General features: G+C 35.2%; 1 protein-coding gene across 1 annotated transcript; it reads left to right on the forward strand.

The window, feature by feature from the left end:
* Positions 1-15,735: 15,735 nt before the first annotated feature.
* LOC129274583 (kappa-type opioid receptor-like) lies at positions 15,736-18,039 on the forward strand. Its single transcript, XM_054911372.2, has one exon. It carries the CDS (start codon positions 16,461-16,463, stop codon positions 17,517-17,519), a length of 1,059 nt encoding a protein of 352 aa, XP_054767347.2. The 5' UTR covers positions 15,736-16,460; the 3' UTR covers positions 17,520-18,039.
* The last annotated feature ends 333 nt before the right edge of the window (positions 18,040-18,372 follow it).

Consider the following 18,372-nt stretch of genomic DNA (forward strand, 5'->3'; position numbering starts at 1 on the left):
TAAAGCCTGTCTTTCTTGCGCGTGTCAAACGAGATAACACGTGGGTTTTTATTACTTGAACGTAATTAATTTGTAATATCATCTTGTAATGTGAGTCATGCAGCTATGAGCAGCGCTCATCGGCAATGAATTAGGTCTGAAGAGCCCGAACAATAAGCCTGTTCACGGTTGTAAACTGCGCACGAGCAGAAAAAGGTCATTGGAGACAACCATGAAGGTGGCTTTCAAATTCACTGACATAGGCATTTGTGATTTGATGATTATTCATGTATTCCTTTTAAAATATTTATCACATCCAAGCTGAAGAGTAATAAATAGAGCCTTCATAATCACTGGTATTTGACAGTAGCCTAAACAATAGTCAAATGTTCCAAAGGTAGACAATAAAACAGATTTCCAAACTTTATCCCTGACGTACTATTCTAGTCACCTGGTCTATACAATGCCTTTTGTTCTTAGAATTTGAATACTCTACCGGTAAAGCTTACGCAACATCTACATTTGAAATTGATAGTGCTTATCCTAATGAAAAATCACAAAGGTCATTGGAGAAAAGTTGATCATGAGCTAACCGTGAACTGGCTTATTTTACCAAGTCCCATCGAATCGTGTGAAATTCTTTCTTGAATATAAACATCATCATTAAAAGGCATGATTGAAAGATCTCTACAAACAATAGGAGGTTCCAAGATTGGGAAATGATACAAAACTCTTTAAAGAAAATCAAGCAAATCTCGTTAAAATTCGTTTGATGTTACTTTGACTGATTTGGTTTTGTATTGCTCTACTGCGTATTAATCTACTCAATATAATAAATGAAGTCATAGTGTAATTACATCACTAATAAGATCATCACGTCATATATTTTGCTTTAGGAAAGCATTTCAGTAATAATTTTTTCAATATTTTATTTTAATTACTATTGAATAGTTCTAAAGAAAGACTATTCGGTCAATATAGAGCACCTCTTTTAACGACAAAATCAAGAATATATATATATATTTCATGAATAAAAGGAAGTCTGTGCAGAATATCCGAAGAATATCCCAATCACTTTCAATGGCAAGTACACTAAAAAAAAATTTATTTACAACCTTTGACTGTGCACAACACGACCCCCACGCCAAAGCCGAATAATTGTCATCTTCAATTCTCTTTTGTTTCAGTTCCTTAATTCATTGTAAACGAATAGGTATGAACCGCGGAATATACTCCTTTTCATACGCATCCAAGATTTAATGAATTGTGGCGTGTTAGTTGAGAGTTATTTCTATCATGTCTATCCAACCAATTACAGGTATAGCCTCTTCGGCTTTTTTCGAGCCAGAAATTAATAACCAAAGGAAATCCGTCCGAACAGATTCGAATGAATGAAATCGGAAAGATGGGGTCAGCCTTGGTTCCGACTGGGGTGAAAGGTAAAAGTTTACAAACCTGGCACAATCAGCAGAAAGCGTTCTTATTATTATTATTATTATTTTTTGAAATTGTCTTTTTGTGCACACTGTCGATACGAGAAAAATATCCTGATATAAACCCAAAACATAGGCACCCGTGGTTTTCACTTTATATTATAAGAAGAAAAAAAAACATCACCTGTTAGAGCAGCACTCTGGCCTCCTTGATACCATAGGCCAGGGGCCCGTAACCATGGTAACACAAAATTTATAGCAAGAGTCGTAGAACACTATTATTTTTTACGATTGATTGCATTGTTTAGTGTTAAATCTTGAAAATCAAGCGTACGATTGATCGCTAACCTCTCTATTACGGTATACCCTGCATGGTAGGTCTCTATCTATAGCGATATCTGAGGCTTACAAAAAATTGAGTGATATCACGCTTCGCCCGGGAAGAGGGGAGGGGGTATGAAATATTGCATGGACATCATTTTATTACAGGATGAAGAATTCAGGTCACCGTTTCATCAAACTTGTCGCACAGACTAAAATTTCGGTCGCAACTATCACGCCCTTCGTCTTGATTGGCTGAGAGGCACTAGTCAATATACTGTTTCCTTGGCAACTGTAAAAGAATGGCCCTTGTCAGAACCGACAATCTTCATAACATAGACAGTGCTTCTGCTATTTTATTGCTCAAGATTGTTTACATTCAGCGAACATTTCCCGCGGAAATATTCAGGATCGTCTTCATTGAAAATGAAATCAGAAGCGCACCCACTCTTTCTATCCGAGATGCAATAATATACTCGGTGGAAATCATCTCTTTCAATAAAGTCACTCAGTGGAAAATTGCACATTCTGTCTAGATATTTTGCCTGCTAAACCATCATGACTATACGTTGTTTACTTAAGTTCCTTCAGGCAAGCGTCTAGATCTATCTCTCATTCCCGGGCTCTCATTTCACTTACTTCTGTTATCATTCCTCGAACGGATATCTAATAACCAATCCGATATTTTCTTTCAACTTCAGTGGTAAAAGGCAAACTTTTCCTTTCCAATGCCTGCACTTGAAAATCGGTTTTAAAATGTCTCCTAGGCGTATAAGGAAAGCATGCATCAAGATATAATGATTGATTTCGAATAAATCTTGAAAAAAGTGGGGGGGGGGGGACATCAAATAATGTCGTTAGTTCCAACACCTTGTGATCAGAATCATCCTCCCGTATGTTCTGCTCCTTGCAAGATTTATTAATATTATATATATATATATATATATATATTGTATTCGTGATCATGAAAATCAGAGACAGATCACCTAATTCGTCCTCATGACGAATTAAAGTTCTAGTTATTATATATATATATATATATATATATATTCGGTAGATATTCCACGTGTTGGAGTAATATTGGGAGAAACAAGGTTGAAACTTTTGTGCTTTAATCCAACAAAATTTATTGAAGTCCACAAATTTTCGACGGGTACATACCATCACTTGATAAAGACGGTATGTACTCGTCGAAAATTTGTGGACTTCAATAAATTTTGTTGGATTAAAGCATGAAAGTTTCAACCTTGTTTCTCCTATATATATATATATATATATATATATATATAATTCTGAAGATGTTCGTCATCGCGGAGAATTCAATAAAGTTGGTTGATCAGTTGTCTCGCGAAGCGGTTGAAACTGTAAGAGTTCACGACGTTTCGTTGGCTGCTGCTCAACTTTGTCAAGTGATGGAGACTTGTGTGTGTGTATTTGAGTTTTTTCAGACGTGTTTCAATCAGATATGATTATATACGTCTGGGACCGACCTTTAACGTCACCATCCGAAAGACGTGACCAGGGCTCGAACCTCGAACCTCTGCATCAATTTATAACTTCCCCACAGCTTGGTTTACAGGCGCACGCCACAACGCCCAGTTTGGTGCGAGGGCAAAAGTTATAGCGAGTATGCGGACGTCGGAGGGATCCTGCCGAAAGTGAGGGAGGTTGCCGTACGTATATATATATAAATATATCCAGCTGAGGCATGGCGGCTTGTCATTGTTCAAAACCCACCTTCACCCGACAAAGGAAATTACAATTGGTACGGTGTCGAATATCTGTCTATCTGACGGTCAATCGGATCGGGGTCGCCCTAGCCACTAACCCGTCTCTGTGGTCTAGTGGTTAAGGCACCGGCGTTCAAAGCTGGGGGCCCGGGTTCGATTCCCGGCAGAGACATTTTTTCGGCATCACCAATTTTTCCAAAAGGGTAGATAGCTCTGGGGAACCTTGATTGTTCTCTTCATCCATTTCTTTCACACAATATATAAATATATATATATATATAAATATATATATATATATAAATATATATATATATATATATATATATATATATAACCAAGAAAAGACCCTGGATCCTGAAGAGTGCTCTACAATTGATGGAGCCGGTATAATCCGAGGTAGGATGGTTAAATCAACACGGCTACTGCCAGCTTGGAATGGGTTATACTTAAACATATATATATATATATATATATATATATATATATACATAATCCACATAAGATAAGTGCAAAACACCATGTTAAGAGTGCTCGACTATATGTATAGGAGCAATAAACAAACAAGTAGAAATTAGTGTAACTTCATGCACTACAGATCTGTTTCGTAGGAACAGCAAGAACGCTGCTCCCACTCTTCAGGTACAAAGTGAAGTTAGATATATATATATATATGTATATTACCTCATCAGAGGCTATTTATTCACATCAAGATATACAAAATACATTCAAATTCCAACATAATATAAACAAATATGAGGGGAAAAGGAAAACTCTTATAATGATCTCGAAAATTACTCGGCAAAATGCTTAAGAGCGTTTGATAAGAAACCGATACATTATCTATAAATAATTCATTTTTAAAGACATTCCTAATAGACAAACTCGTGTATAATTTCCGCTGAAAACGATTGAAATTGAAATTGAAACTTTATTTACCACAATCTTCATAAAAAACATACAAATCAAGAAGTATAAATATATCAATAAAATACATTATAACAAAAGTGAGTGGAAGGATCACTGAAGTTACAAGGAACTTATAAATTCGTGATCCTGAAATTAACACAAAACAAGACAATTGAAAAACAAATGCAGTAAGAAAATACAGAACAACAAACAAAACCAAAGTATACAATTGTATCTATATCAGTATTACTATAAGACTTTCTGCATGAAATGTATTTTTAAATGTCTTTTAATGCTTTGAAGGGTTTTGCACTGCTTAATATTTTGAGGGATCTTATTCCAGATAATGGGACCCCTACATAAAAATATGTTGTTTGAGAAAGAATAATGGCCATATATTGCACGAGTATCAGCTGAGTTTCTAGTATTATATGTATGTATATCTCTATTGGATTTGAAAAATGTTGGCAAAATTATTAGGCAAAAGGTTATTATAAAAGGAATACATAAAAACAGATAATTGAAAATCATGTAGTAAAGAAATTGGGAGTATATCTAATTTTAAGAAAAGAGGTCTGCTATGACTTAGAAAGGGTTTATGGCATATTATACGAGATGCGGTTCAGTAAGTGTTGCTTGCAGGATCCCCAAACAATATTGCAATAAGATATGTAAGGTAAAATCGATGAATTAAACAATGTAAGAAGAATATTTTGTGGTAAAATGTCTTTAAGTTTACTCATTATTTCTATTGTTTTGGAAACTTTCCTTAAAACCTCACAAACGTGTGTCTTCCATTTTAAATCCTTGTCTATACTAATTCCTAAAAATTGTGTAGTATTTACATGTTGAATTAAGTTGCCATTAATATATATATTTACTTCTTTCGCACTATTTTTTCGGAGAATTGAACACCATTACATGGGTCTTTTCATAATTAAGTTGTAATTTATTCGCTTCAACCCATTTGCTAACCTTTGAAAGTTCAGAGTTAAAGTTTTGAGTAAGACATTCCACATCACTGTGTTTATAAAATATATTGGTGTCGTCTGCAAATAACACACAATTTGATAGTGGAGATACTGAATTTAAATCATTGATGTAAATCAAAAAAAGTATGGGACCGATGATTGATCCTTGCGGAATACCGCAAGAAACAGTTTGATAATTAGAGTTTTTAGAACTGAACACTGTAAATTGTTTGCGGTTACTCAAATAACTGTGAAATAATGTCGTTAGTTCCAACACCTTGTGATCAGAATCATCCTCCCGTATGTTCTGCTCCTTGCATGATTTATTATTATATATAATTCTGAAGATGTTCGTCATCGCGGAGAATTCAATAAAGTTGGTTGATCAATTGTCTCGCGAAGCGGTAGAAACTGTAAGAGAGTTCACGACGTTTCGTTGGCTGCTGCTCAACTTTGTCAAGTGATGGAGACTTTGGTGCGAGGGCGAAAGTTATAGCGAGTGCTCTACAATCGATGGAGCCGGTATAATCCGATGTAGGATGGTTTAATCATGGACCTAGTAGGTGTCCATGGTTAAATCAACACGGCTACTGCAAGTTTCATGCTTGAAGAAGCAATCATCAGGCCGTCGATGAAGAAACAGATTACATCAAAGCTTACATTTAAAACAGTTACTACCAGGGGTACCACGGGTCAGCTTGGAATCGGTTATACTTATACATAGACACACACACACACACACATATATATATATATACACACACACACACACACACACACACACACATATATATATATATATATATATATATATATATATAATCCACATAATTGCAAAACACCATGTTAAGAGTGCTCGACTATATGTATAGGAGCAATAAACAAACAAGTAGAAATTAGTGTAACTTCATGCACTACAGATCTGTTTCGTAGGAACAGCAAGAACGCTGCTCCCACTCTTCATGTACAAAGTGAAGTTAGTTATATATATATATATTTATATTACCTCATCAGAGGCTGTTTATTCACATCAAGATATACAAAATACATTCATATTCCAACATAATATAAACACATATGAGGGAAAAAGGAAAACTCTTATAATGATCTCGAAAATTACTCGGTAAAATGCTTAAGAGCGTTTGATAAGAAACCGATACATTATCTATAAATAATTCATTTTTAAAGACATTCCTAATGGACAAACTCGTGTATAATTTCCGCTGAAAACGATTGAAATTGAAATTGAAACTTTATTTACCACAATCTTCATAAAAAAACATACAAATCAAGAAGTATAAATATTTCAATAAAATACATTATAACAAAAGTGAGTATATTTAAGAATAGTGGAAGGATCACTGAAAAGTTACAAGGAACTTATAAATTCGTGATCCTGAAATTAACACAAAACAAGACAATTAAAAAACAAATGCAGTAAGAAAATACAGAACAACAAACAAAACCAAAGTATACAATTGTATCTATATCAGTATTACTATAAGACTTTCTGCATGAAATGTATTTTTAAATGTCTTTTAATGCTTTGAAGGGTTTTGCACTGCTTAATATTTTGAGGGATCTTATTCCAGATAATGGGACCCCTACATAAAAATATGTTGTTTGAGAAAGAATAATGGCCATATATTGCACGAGTATCAGCTGAGTTTCTAGTATTATATGTATGTATATCTCTATTGGTTTAAAAAATGTTGTCAAAATTATTGGGCAAAAGGTTGTTATAATAGGAATACATAAAAACAGATAATTGAAAATCATGTAGTAAAGAAATTGGGAGTATATTTAATTTTAAGAAACGAGGTCTGCTATGACTTAGAAAGGGTTTATGGCATATTATACAAACTGCTCTCTTTTGAAGAAGAAAGATGCGGTTCAGTAAGTGTTGCTTGCAGGATCCCCAAACAATATTGCAATAAGATATGTAAGGTAAAATCAATGAATTATACAATGTAAGAAGAATATTTTGTGGTAAAATGTCTTTAAGTTTACTCATTATTCCTATTGTTTTGGAAACTTTCCTTAAAACCTCACAAACGTGTGTCTTCCATTTTAAATCCTTGTCTATACTAATTCCTAAAAATTGTGTAGTATTTACATGTTGAATTAAGTTGCCATTAATATATATATTTACTTCTTTCGCACTATTTTTCGGAGAATTGAACACCATTACATGGGTCTTTTCATAATTAAGTTGTAATTTATTCGCTTCAACCCATTTGCTAACCTTTGAAAGTTCAAAGTTAAAGTTTTGAGTAAGACATTCCACATCACTGTGTTTATAAAATATATTGGTGTCGTCTGCAAATAACAAACACTTTAATAGTGGAGACACTGAATTTAAATTATTGATGTAAATCAAAAAAAGTATGGGACCGAGGATTGATCCTTGCGGAATACCGCAAGAAACAGTTTGATAATTAGAGTTTTTAGAACTGAACACTGTAAATTGTTTGCGGTTACTCAAATGTCAGTGAAATAGATTTAAAGTAACACCACGGATTCCATAATGAGAAAGTTTTTTTTAAAGTATTTTGAGATTTATGGAGTCAAATGCTTTTTTGAAGTCTAAGAACAGTCCAATAATAATCTCTTTGTTTTCAATTGCTTTTGACACACTCATTAAAAAAAATTTAAGATAGCATGATGAGTGGAATGTCCAGCTCTAAAACCAAACTGTTTATTACAAAGAATTTTGTTTTTATCAAGAAAGTTTTGAAGTCGTGTATAGATGCATCTTTCAAGATTTTCGAAAATAGAGGTAGTAAGGAAATAGGTCTATAATTTGTAAATAAATCTTTTGGTCCCTTTTGATGTATAGGAATAACTTTAGCAACTTTCAGACCTTGAGGTACAATACCCTTTTCAATACATAAATTAAAAATACTGCAAAGTGGTTTAGAAATAACATGTATATAACTCTTTTGACAACAGTGCAATCAATAGAGTCAAAACCAGGAGCTTTTCCATTTTTGAAAGATATAACAATATTAATTATTTCTTTTTCTGTAATAGGTAAAAATAAGCTGTATAGGGACAACTTTTACCCAAGAATGATTCAAAGTTGTTGCAAGTGTTACTATTATTCATTCCAGCTATTTCATGACCAATATTCTTAAAATAATCATTGAAACCTTCAGCGATATTCTTGGATTCACTAATAAGTGTACCGTTACATTGGAATACAGAGGTGTTTTTTAGGAGTCTTTTTCTTTGTAACAGATCATTAATTGTTTTCCATGTTTTATTAATGTTTCACTATTTACATCTTGTTAATTGAATATTGGGCGTATACCAGAATTGCATTTATGTCTGCTGAATTCACAGATTTGATCAGTGGCGTATCTAGCACAAACGGCGCCCGAGGCAAGCGCTAAAATGGTGCCCCTCTCAAAGTGAATCATAATCATTCAAATATACTTAAACATAATATCAAAGCGATTGTGAATATATTCAATATTAAGACGCTAAGACGGAATGTTGAATATTGTTTTGTTTGTAATCATAAACATGATGCGTATCTAACTAAACAATGAACGCGAGCACTTAAGTGCGAGCTGAAAATTTGTGATATTCAGACCTGAAAAAGCAGCCCCCAAAAAGGAATTCATAGAGGTGATAGGTATCTCAGTAGATAAATCGACCTAATACGAGGGCGAGCTTATTATTACTTTTTTAATATTAAGATCTTAAAACTGAATATTCTAAGTAGGCCTACTGCTATTAATCATTAACATGATACAAAATAACAATGCGAGCGCGAAGCGCGAACTGAAAATTATTGGTAATTAGACCCGCAGTCGGGACATAGGAGAAGCAACGATCGATGCGCATCTAACTATTCTAACTATTAAAGCAATTAATACAAGCAGGAATGGTGAGCTGAAAATTTTAATATATACTTACCTGAAAAAGGAAAATTTTAAGGACTATTTGTAGGAATTCATAGGAATTCATACGTATCTTATCGGTGTAATAAGAGCGCGAAGCGCGAGCTGATATATATATATATATTTGATATGTTAATGATAGTATAAATTAATGAGGAGCATTTGTATCTCCCTTATCAAATCAGCGCGTGATGAAAAGACAATTAAACCAGAAAAATATGTATTTCAGAACATGCAAACCATTTGCATTTGAGAGAAGAATCTATTAGATGGTTCGTTTGTTGGAATTCATGAAGAGAATAAGCCTATTACTAATCCAAAGTTGGCACGAATATTCATCCCTGGATAAAGACATGCAAGATTCATTCTCTAAATGTGTTGTAACTGCACTACTTTGGTAATAGCATAGGACGGGGTGTTAATCACCTTTAGTGGCATTCCTTTTATGGGCCTTTATTACTTTGCCTTTTCTCATCATATTTTTTCTTTTCTTTATTTGCGCCCCTCTCCCCTTTTTTTGCGCCCCCTGAAAGTTTTTTTTTGGGGGAGCGAACCAGGCCCCTTCCCATCTGTACGCTAGTGTGGAGGGCACTTAACTATATATGTTTTGTGTTTGGGAATCCATCTTGCATTGTTGAAGAGAAACCCCCCTAATAAAGCTTTTTAAGTAGACAAAAGGTCGACCCATGTAAAAATTCAGCAAATTGCATTACGGAAGATGTGCAAAAGCTGCCTGTAAAAAGTATACCGTGGGAGGGGACCACTCCTGCTCCCACCTTCGGAAGCGAGCTCGATCACTTCGCTCCCTTGGTAATAGTCCACCACATTTCAAAACTGGTTGACGCCATCGGACATTATTGGGAGTAAAATTTGCAATCGTACCTTGATCTAACCACACATTTTCAATTATCATCCTCCTTACAAATTTCATATACCAAACATAAATAATATTTACCAAATACAGATACCGTTATATTTCATACAATTACTAATAACGATGAAATACAGGAGAAAGAAGAGATGAACGAAATATCGATTAATGACTTTTAAAAGACAGATTTACGTTGACAATTATTAATGAAAGCAGATTTTAAAGAAAAGACCAACCGGGAGAGAGCGGAAAACAACCGACAGAAATTAGATCAAAAGGGAAAATCCCTCTGCGTGAAATGAAGGATAAATTTTCACAAGGACGAGCATCTCTGCATTCTCTGCGGTGCCTTATCATATCACACCCTCACACAATTTAATTTATATTTGCCTTTACTGAGAACCAAAAAGCGGCACCGCTGGAGAAAGCTGTACGTTCAAACGCAACTCAACGCGTTTAACGCTAGTCAGAGATGAGCGTTGATGATTGGATGAAGAGCAAGTTGTGTATGATCGAAGCCCTCTGTGTAACAGGCCCCATGTCTGATCTCTTAACAATATGTGCCGTGAATTTATTAAATTTGACATCGAGTCGTGATTTCTATCATCGAGTGTATTTCTTGAAAGATAGCAAGCGCGAACACAGACACCCATCGATCATTCAATTATAAGTTTTTCAGAAACAATAGCACAATATATTAATCCAGATGCTCTTGTGATAGGGTGACCCATGAAAATGCTTTAATCATTTACCGTGTTATTATTTTGATGATTCATCATTCAAATAAACGTTTATTTTCTTCTATTTCACAAATTCTACATTTTTGCAATAATAAATTCATTTAAAAAAAACCGAAGGCGTAACAATGAAAACGTTATATTTGAACAGGGTATCCACTTCAGTAATTTATTCGATTTTATCAAATCTTTTCCATTCGTAGAACGGTAAATACTTTTTGACATGGATCATGTCCGGACGTTTAACTTTAAAAATACAAAAATCATCTGAGGTAACTCTATTTTTCAACTGTGTTCCTTGAATAATTGTGTTATATGTGATATCATTTGTGGGAATATCTTTAGCTTTATTATGTTTATAAGATTATGTAAAACTGTGAAACGGAAAACATTAAATCAAATATATTATATGTACAAAATAGTTTTATTCCAAACAAATTTATCATTATAACAAACTCACAATATGCAGGAAAGCAAGGTGAGTTTTAAGATAATGTTTATGTTTTGTTGTACATCTGTACATTTATCTTCTATTTCCTCCCTTCGCTGCGTACGAAAATCAGCCAAATGCAGGCTTTCTTTATGTTTTAACACTGTGTACATACTAAAAAGAAAAAAAAAATCAATTATCCAATATTAACTTCAAAAGCTCGCTTAATAGTCATCTGTCATCTGAAAAAGCCAGATGTAGGTTTGCAGGATGACCCTTCAAATTACTTAAGTACTTATCTTGAGAAAAAAAAGTATAACAAAATGGGGGAACCGCGCTACGTATATACAGGAGCGACCATCCGTTATGAATCTTCAAGTAGGGGGAAAAAGAAAAATGGGAGAAAAAAAGGAAATAAGGAAGGAATGATTGAAGGAATGAAGGAAGGAGCGGAAGGAAGGAAAAAGAAAGAAAGAAAAAGAAAGAAAAAAGAAAGAAAGAAAGAAAGAAAGAAAGAAAGAAAGGAAAAGAAAGAAAGAAGGGGAGAGAGAGAAAAAGAAAGAAAGAATAAAAGAAAGAAAGAAAGAAAAAGAAAGACAGAAATAAAGAAAGAAATACAGAAAGAACGAAAGAAAAAAAGAAAGAAATACAGAAAGAAAGAAGTAAATAAAGAAAGAAAGAAAAAGAAAGAAAGAAACAAAAGAAAGATAGAGAGAGAGAAAGAAAGAAAGATAATAAAAAATATAAGTCAGGGTCGTGTAACTATATATTTTTTGTTCTTCCACTGAGTAAAAAATACGTCAAATTTTAGGTCTACTTGCTCCCCCCCTCCCACTACCCCCTCCCTATCGAAACACTCTCCGTCTGCCCATGCTACTACATACATGTAATAGGAAAGATCATGGAAAGTCTATTGTCGAGTTGTATTGAATTGAATTGAAATTGATTTAGCACGTACTAGCATATTCCTCAAGTGCTTGTCGCCAATGATAATTATCATTGATTGATTGATTGCATTTATTCTTTTTCATTCCAAAATTCAACAAAAGTTACAGTGCAAGGCAAAACAAATATACAGTGCGTATAAAAAATACGGGACAGTTTTGAAAAGTCTATGACAAATTTGTTTCAAAATATTATATCTATATTTTGATGTTAATAGATGCTCTGAGATCTTATCTTTGAAATGCCATTTAACAAAATAAATTTTGCTCATGCTTGAGCTAAAAGAGAACGTATTAAAAAGGAACAACATAACTATTCAAGCAAATAAGTAGATTTGGAAATTAATTTTGACTGCATAATTCGAAAATTATGGCAAAGATAAAGAAAATGTTAAAAGGAAGTCTGCTGATTAGCAAGAAGTCCGACCATCTTATTTATCATTTTATGCCATTTTGGCGCAAGCTTCCTTTTTTACCCCAGACAAAAACATTCCGTGTTCGCTCAAGCATGAACGAAACTAAATTATTTTAATGGCATTTGAAGGATAAGACCTCAGAGCACCTATTGACACCAAAATATAGAGATCATAATTTGAAACAAAAATTATATAGACTTTTCAAATCTGTCCCGTACTTTTTATACGCATGCACTGTGTAATATACAATAATGAAAAAAAGGGAGCACATTGAAAACAAAGTTTGTTGATATGGGTTCCCTGCAATAAATAGTTGATTATAGTATATATTTCATCAGTGAAATTCAAATCGCAAATTAAAAAGGCTTGAACAATTAAAAAGAATACCAATGAGGTCAAGCTTATTTTTATGCCAACTCACTATGTGACGATTAACCAAAAAAATATATTATATTGTACCCCTTGGCCCCGTCTTACAAAGAGTTACGATTGATCCAATCAATCGTAACTCTATGGAAATCAATCAGTGTCATAATCTTTTATAGGAAATGTGCTAAATGTCTTTTGTAAACAAAGGAGAACACACCAAATTGTCAAGGAATCAATGAATTCATGGATATCCATTCATATCTAGAATTTTTTTGAGCAAACATGCATTTTATATGTTGACTTTACTGGCTTTCCATAGTTGCGATTGATTGGATCAATCGCAACACTTTGTAAGACGGGCCCCTGGTGTATTTAAACAAACCCGAGTTTAGGAGAGTGCGAACAGACAATCACTTGGACAAGACAGGACGAATTTTCACAAATAGTACACTGTATACATAATCCAGAATCATACCCCACGATAAGCAATTATTATTGAAAGGAAATTGATTTTTCGGTAATGTTCCAGGGGGGGGGGGGGGTGGTGGGTCCTATGAAGGAAATCAGCATAAGACAAATATCCTTATTCCTCTAGATAAATCGAATGCTTCAAAGTTTCTTTGCATGAGTGCTCTGATGGCACGTATCTATATAACGAGGATTTGAGGTAAAGATTTGCACACGTCGTATCTTAATGCATCTGAAATATCGATTTTCTGAGAAGAAAAAACTTGATGGAACGGAAAATAGAAACACTCGGGGCTCGATGGAGCATTGTCAATCATAATTTACGAAAGTAGAGAAAGGAAGAAACAGGGAGATACACATAAAACAGTTGAAAAAAGAGACATGAACACTGTTAACTTTTATTTAATCCTTTACATTTCATAGTAGATTATCACTGTCTGTCCAATCGCCATGGTCGCCACATACGGTATTCAAAGAAAAAAAAATAGGTGAAAAAATTAAAAGTAACTAAACTTTCTTTGAGCTACATCTTTTGGGGAAAATAGAAAAGAAACCAAATTTCCTTGAGATACATTTTAAGGGAAATAAAGAAAAAAAAAAACCCGAAATTTCCTTTAAGATACATTTTAGGGAAAATAAAAAATAAACAAAATTTAGCCCTACTTTGAGATAAATTTTTATTTGCAGAAGGGTGTTTAGTTCTTGCTTTAAAAAATATGTTAAAATCGTCATTGAAAGTACTCAGATATTCTTTCGAATATGATTTAACATTATTCATCAATTTTCTTCTGCAAGATAAGTAATTGAAGTACCCCCAGCGAAGAACACAAAAACAATTTGAACTCAAAACATTGTTTTATAGAGAGAGGTTTAGCCCATTTTCGATTTCACCTCCACAACGGAAATCTTTAATAAGCCGTGGATTACTTTCTTATCAATTCATTTTTTCTCCAACTGAAAAAAATTGATTGGTTCATGATTCATAAGCAACCAGACAATTTTATCAAGCGTTAAGCTTTACAATAGGTCTTGTGCATAAATTTCCATAAATGACACAGAGTCAATGTGGTTTGGTTTATGTGTGTGGAAATGTGTTTAATGAAATGAATATTAATACTACGTAATTACCACTTCTTTCGTTAATAATAAACGAAAGAGAGATACAAACGAAATAATATCTATACTGCATATTGTCATTTCTTTCGTTAATGACTAAATAAACAATTATTGTATCCCGGTCAGGCGTGGACCCACACGGGGGGGGGGGGGGGCGAGCGGTCCCCTAGCTCTGATTTCAAATTACATACTGTTCTCTTGATTTATGCGAGATAAGGGCCTGGTTCGCGATTACTGATTCATTGGCGGTGCTATAGAGGGTAGGGCATGGGCGATCGTCCTTTACAAGTTTTCAAGAAGTAAAAAAACGAAAAGAAAAGGAGGTAGTAAGAAGAGAATCAAAAGAGATTGTAACGTCGTGTAACTCTGAATTACTCTTGTAATTCAATTGAGTGAAAATAATAGGTCGTATTGCCCACCTGCCCCGCCAAGATAGCTTGCCGCCCCTGCAATGCAAGTAGTGTAAAATGTGATTTGGAATGTTCTCAGAATGCAATCTGAGAGCGCATGTGTATGTAGAGCATAGAGGATGGCCACAGATTTGCCGTATTCCACATCGAGTGTGAAGAGGGCACGATGTTGACGTCATATAATACATTTTCACACTGCGTACTCGTTCTTCAGCGTTCGTATATTTTCATGAAATTGGGTTAAATATCATTAACATAAGTTTGTTTTAGTTCTTCTTTCCTTTTCTTTAAATACGTTCTATAAAGACAGGATTAATATGAAGAGCTAAGGACGCCAAGGTACTTTCCTGATGTAATAATGTATTTTTTTTAAATGAGCATTCCAATTAGTTAACTGGTGACGCACGCGCCAAGTACATCAATGCCAATAAGAGTAATATGCTCGTGGAGCTGCGTCGCTGGTTTTTCATACTTGTAAATTATTAGAATTTATCTATTCCTTTGATGGTTTAAAACAACACACTGAACAAACTTTCAGACTAATCTCCTATCTCTTTGGTTTCATCAGCCGATGTGTAAATGCAACTTGGGCATTTAAATGATAATGCAAATATCATTGAGCGTCAGGGGTAGAAAAAAATGATTTGCCATTCTTAATCGTAATGCTTATGTTTGTTCAAGGATTAAAAATCTAATTTCAGAATGTCTTTTGTTTATTCCAGCAGGTGAATCTCGATTAATCGACAGGGAAGATGCAGCCATCATGGTTTGGACAGTGAACCGACAGTGTTTGTGAGAACAATTCATTTCTTGCCTTACAGTTCATATAAATGCGATCTTAATTCATGTAAACGGTTATACTGGAGTTGATTGTACGGACACCATCTGCAAGCTGGTTTGAATGTGACTTGGCACTTGTAGCAGTTCCTAAACCTCTTTGGAATGACGACAGTTCATGTGGATGTGATCTTTGTTCATGATTGTGTACGGTGATCAAGAACTTTGTTGTGGGGACATCCATCTGGGGTTTGCTATGAAGACGACCTGACGTATACATCAGTTCCTTAACTTCTTGACAATGCCTACAGTTCATTTAAATTATGGTCTTCGTTCATAAACCTGAAGTGGTTGCGAGGACAACCATCTGAAAATTTAGTTTGAAGACGACCTTATGTTTTCAGCTAACCTTATCCCTAAACCATCTTTTTCAAGAACCAGTGGATCAGTAATTATGCAGTGCGACCCTTGATCTACCATTCTACAACCCTGTGTTCCACTTTTACCATAATGCAGAGGGCTATATAGACAGCTGTAGGGACGGCGTGGACCATCCATTTTTCTGAATAGTTTATTTAAAAGTTTGAAATCATTGTGAAAAGGAACAAGATATTCCTAGAGCAGTATAAAGCACAGAAAAGATTGCCTCACCCACCTTTTGTAAGATACCCACCATGGAGCAATATTTAGAATCTATACAGAGTTCATCGGTCATAGATCACGTGAACGCAACCATTGCTTCTGATTGGTCGTGGACCCCGATCGAGTGGTCTTGGTGGATAATTATCCAATTAGTGCTGGCTATCTTGGGAATATCGGGGAATCTTCTTGTTATTCTAGTTTTATTTCAGCGACGATCGTACCGGAAACCTACCGATATTCTAATTGGCGGTCTCGCAGCCGCCGATTTCATCACGTCCATCTTCATGATTCCTCAACCGAAGCTATCGGGCGTCCCCGATACCATCCTGGGCGAGATCGCCTGCAAACTGATATATTCATCCGTATTCCTATGGATATCGATCAGCTGCTCCGTGTTTACTCTCACCGCTATCTCGATAGAACGATATATCGCGGTGATCCACCCTTTCCAATTCAAACACTGGGTGACGCCAAAGAAAATCGCCATTTGGTTTGTTATTATCGCTCTTGTAGCGATCGCGATAAATAGTCGCACGTTCGGTACAACCTGGGTTGACGGCGAACATGGAAAATGTACGCACAGATACAGCGACAAGGGTGTTCAGACATTTTCTGGAATCATGGTGTTCTTGGTCCTCTTTATCATCCCCACACTAATCATGCTAGTGTCTTATTCCCTCATCGCCCGCAGCTTACGCATAAGGTCCAAGCAGTACAAGCTCCAGAAGAGCGGGCATGGGTCAGGTCCTTCAGACAGGCTCTTGGTCGCCAGGAACAAGGTGATCAAGCTCATGTTCGTCGTCATCGTCACGTTCATCGTCTGCTGGGCAGCAGATAGCGTGGCTCTCCTGGCCTACAACATGAGATGGGTGGAACGGTCCTACCTCTATAGTAACGTCTATCATGTCCTTGTCGTGATGGCGTATTTCAACACGTGTGCCAACCCACTCATCTATGCCATCCATTATCCGGAATTCAGGCTAGCTGTCAAGGACCTGTTTTGTAGCTCTGGAACTGTCAGGTCATCCCTGTTTGGGAAGGACTACAATCTGACCACGAAAGGCAAGGTCTATGATAACGCTATCGTCTGAAAGATGTTGGAAGTTAGGCCTACGTTTCTGCCGATATTACTCTAAATTAACTCAAATCAAATAGAAATAATGTTTGAACATATCCGTTGCTGAAAGTTCCAGTTCGGGATATTTAATGACGTGTCATCAACACCGACCTGTTTGGGATTTGTATATATTTTCGTGTAACCACCGTCCTAATAATTGCAGCTTGTGTAAACCGTTTGCACATTGTGAACACTGACCACTGATTTGAAAAATCTGGTTTTGAATAGTTTAAAATATCACTGTTGCCCTGCCCTTAGTTCTGTGTATATTTTATCTAAAGTGGCATGTAGACTTAAACGCAAGTATTATCAATGCTGATCGCACAATTGATGAAAGTACAAATAACGATAATGAATTAAGTAGGCTTTATATCCAATCATTGGCGGCGGAAGCCAAAAAATTTAGGGGGGACCACCAAAAAATGTTGACAAGCAAAAAAAAAGGTTATCTTATCAACCAAACTTTTAGGGGGACGCGCAGGAAACAAAATTGACAAGCAAAAAAAAAAAAAAAAAAAGGTTATCAACTAAAAATTTAGGGGGAATCGTCCCCCCACCTGAAATCTAGGGGGGTGGGCAGGTCCCCCCGTCCCCCCGCTTCCGCCGCCTATGCATCCAATTTACATGGTACTAAACGCCAAAATGTAGGGAGAAAGAAATCAAGTCCGACATTAAAAAGTTAATTTCATTGAAAAGAATAATACAATTTTAGAAGATGTTGGCTTAATTTTTGTCATTTCATAAGATAAAAGAAATCATGCAGGAATAGACGAATGAAATAAAAATGACCAAATATCAAATCCATGATAACAAAAGTAACTCTGACC

Source organism: Lytechinus pictus, chromosome 13 (assembly GCF_037042905.1).
Source record: "Lytechinus pictus isolate F3 Inbred chromosome 13, Lp3.0, whole genome shotgun sequence".
Taxonomy (NCBI): domain Eukaryota; kingdom Metazoa; phylum Echinodermata; class Echinoidea; order Temnopleuroida; family Toxopneustidae; genus Lytechinus; species Lytechinus pictus.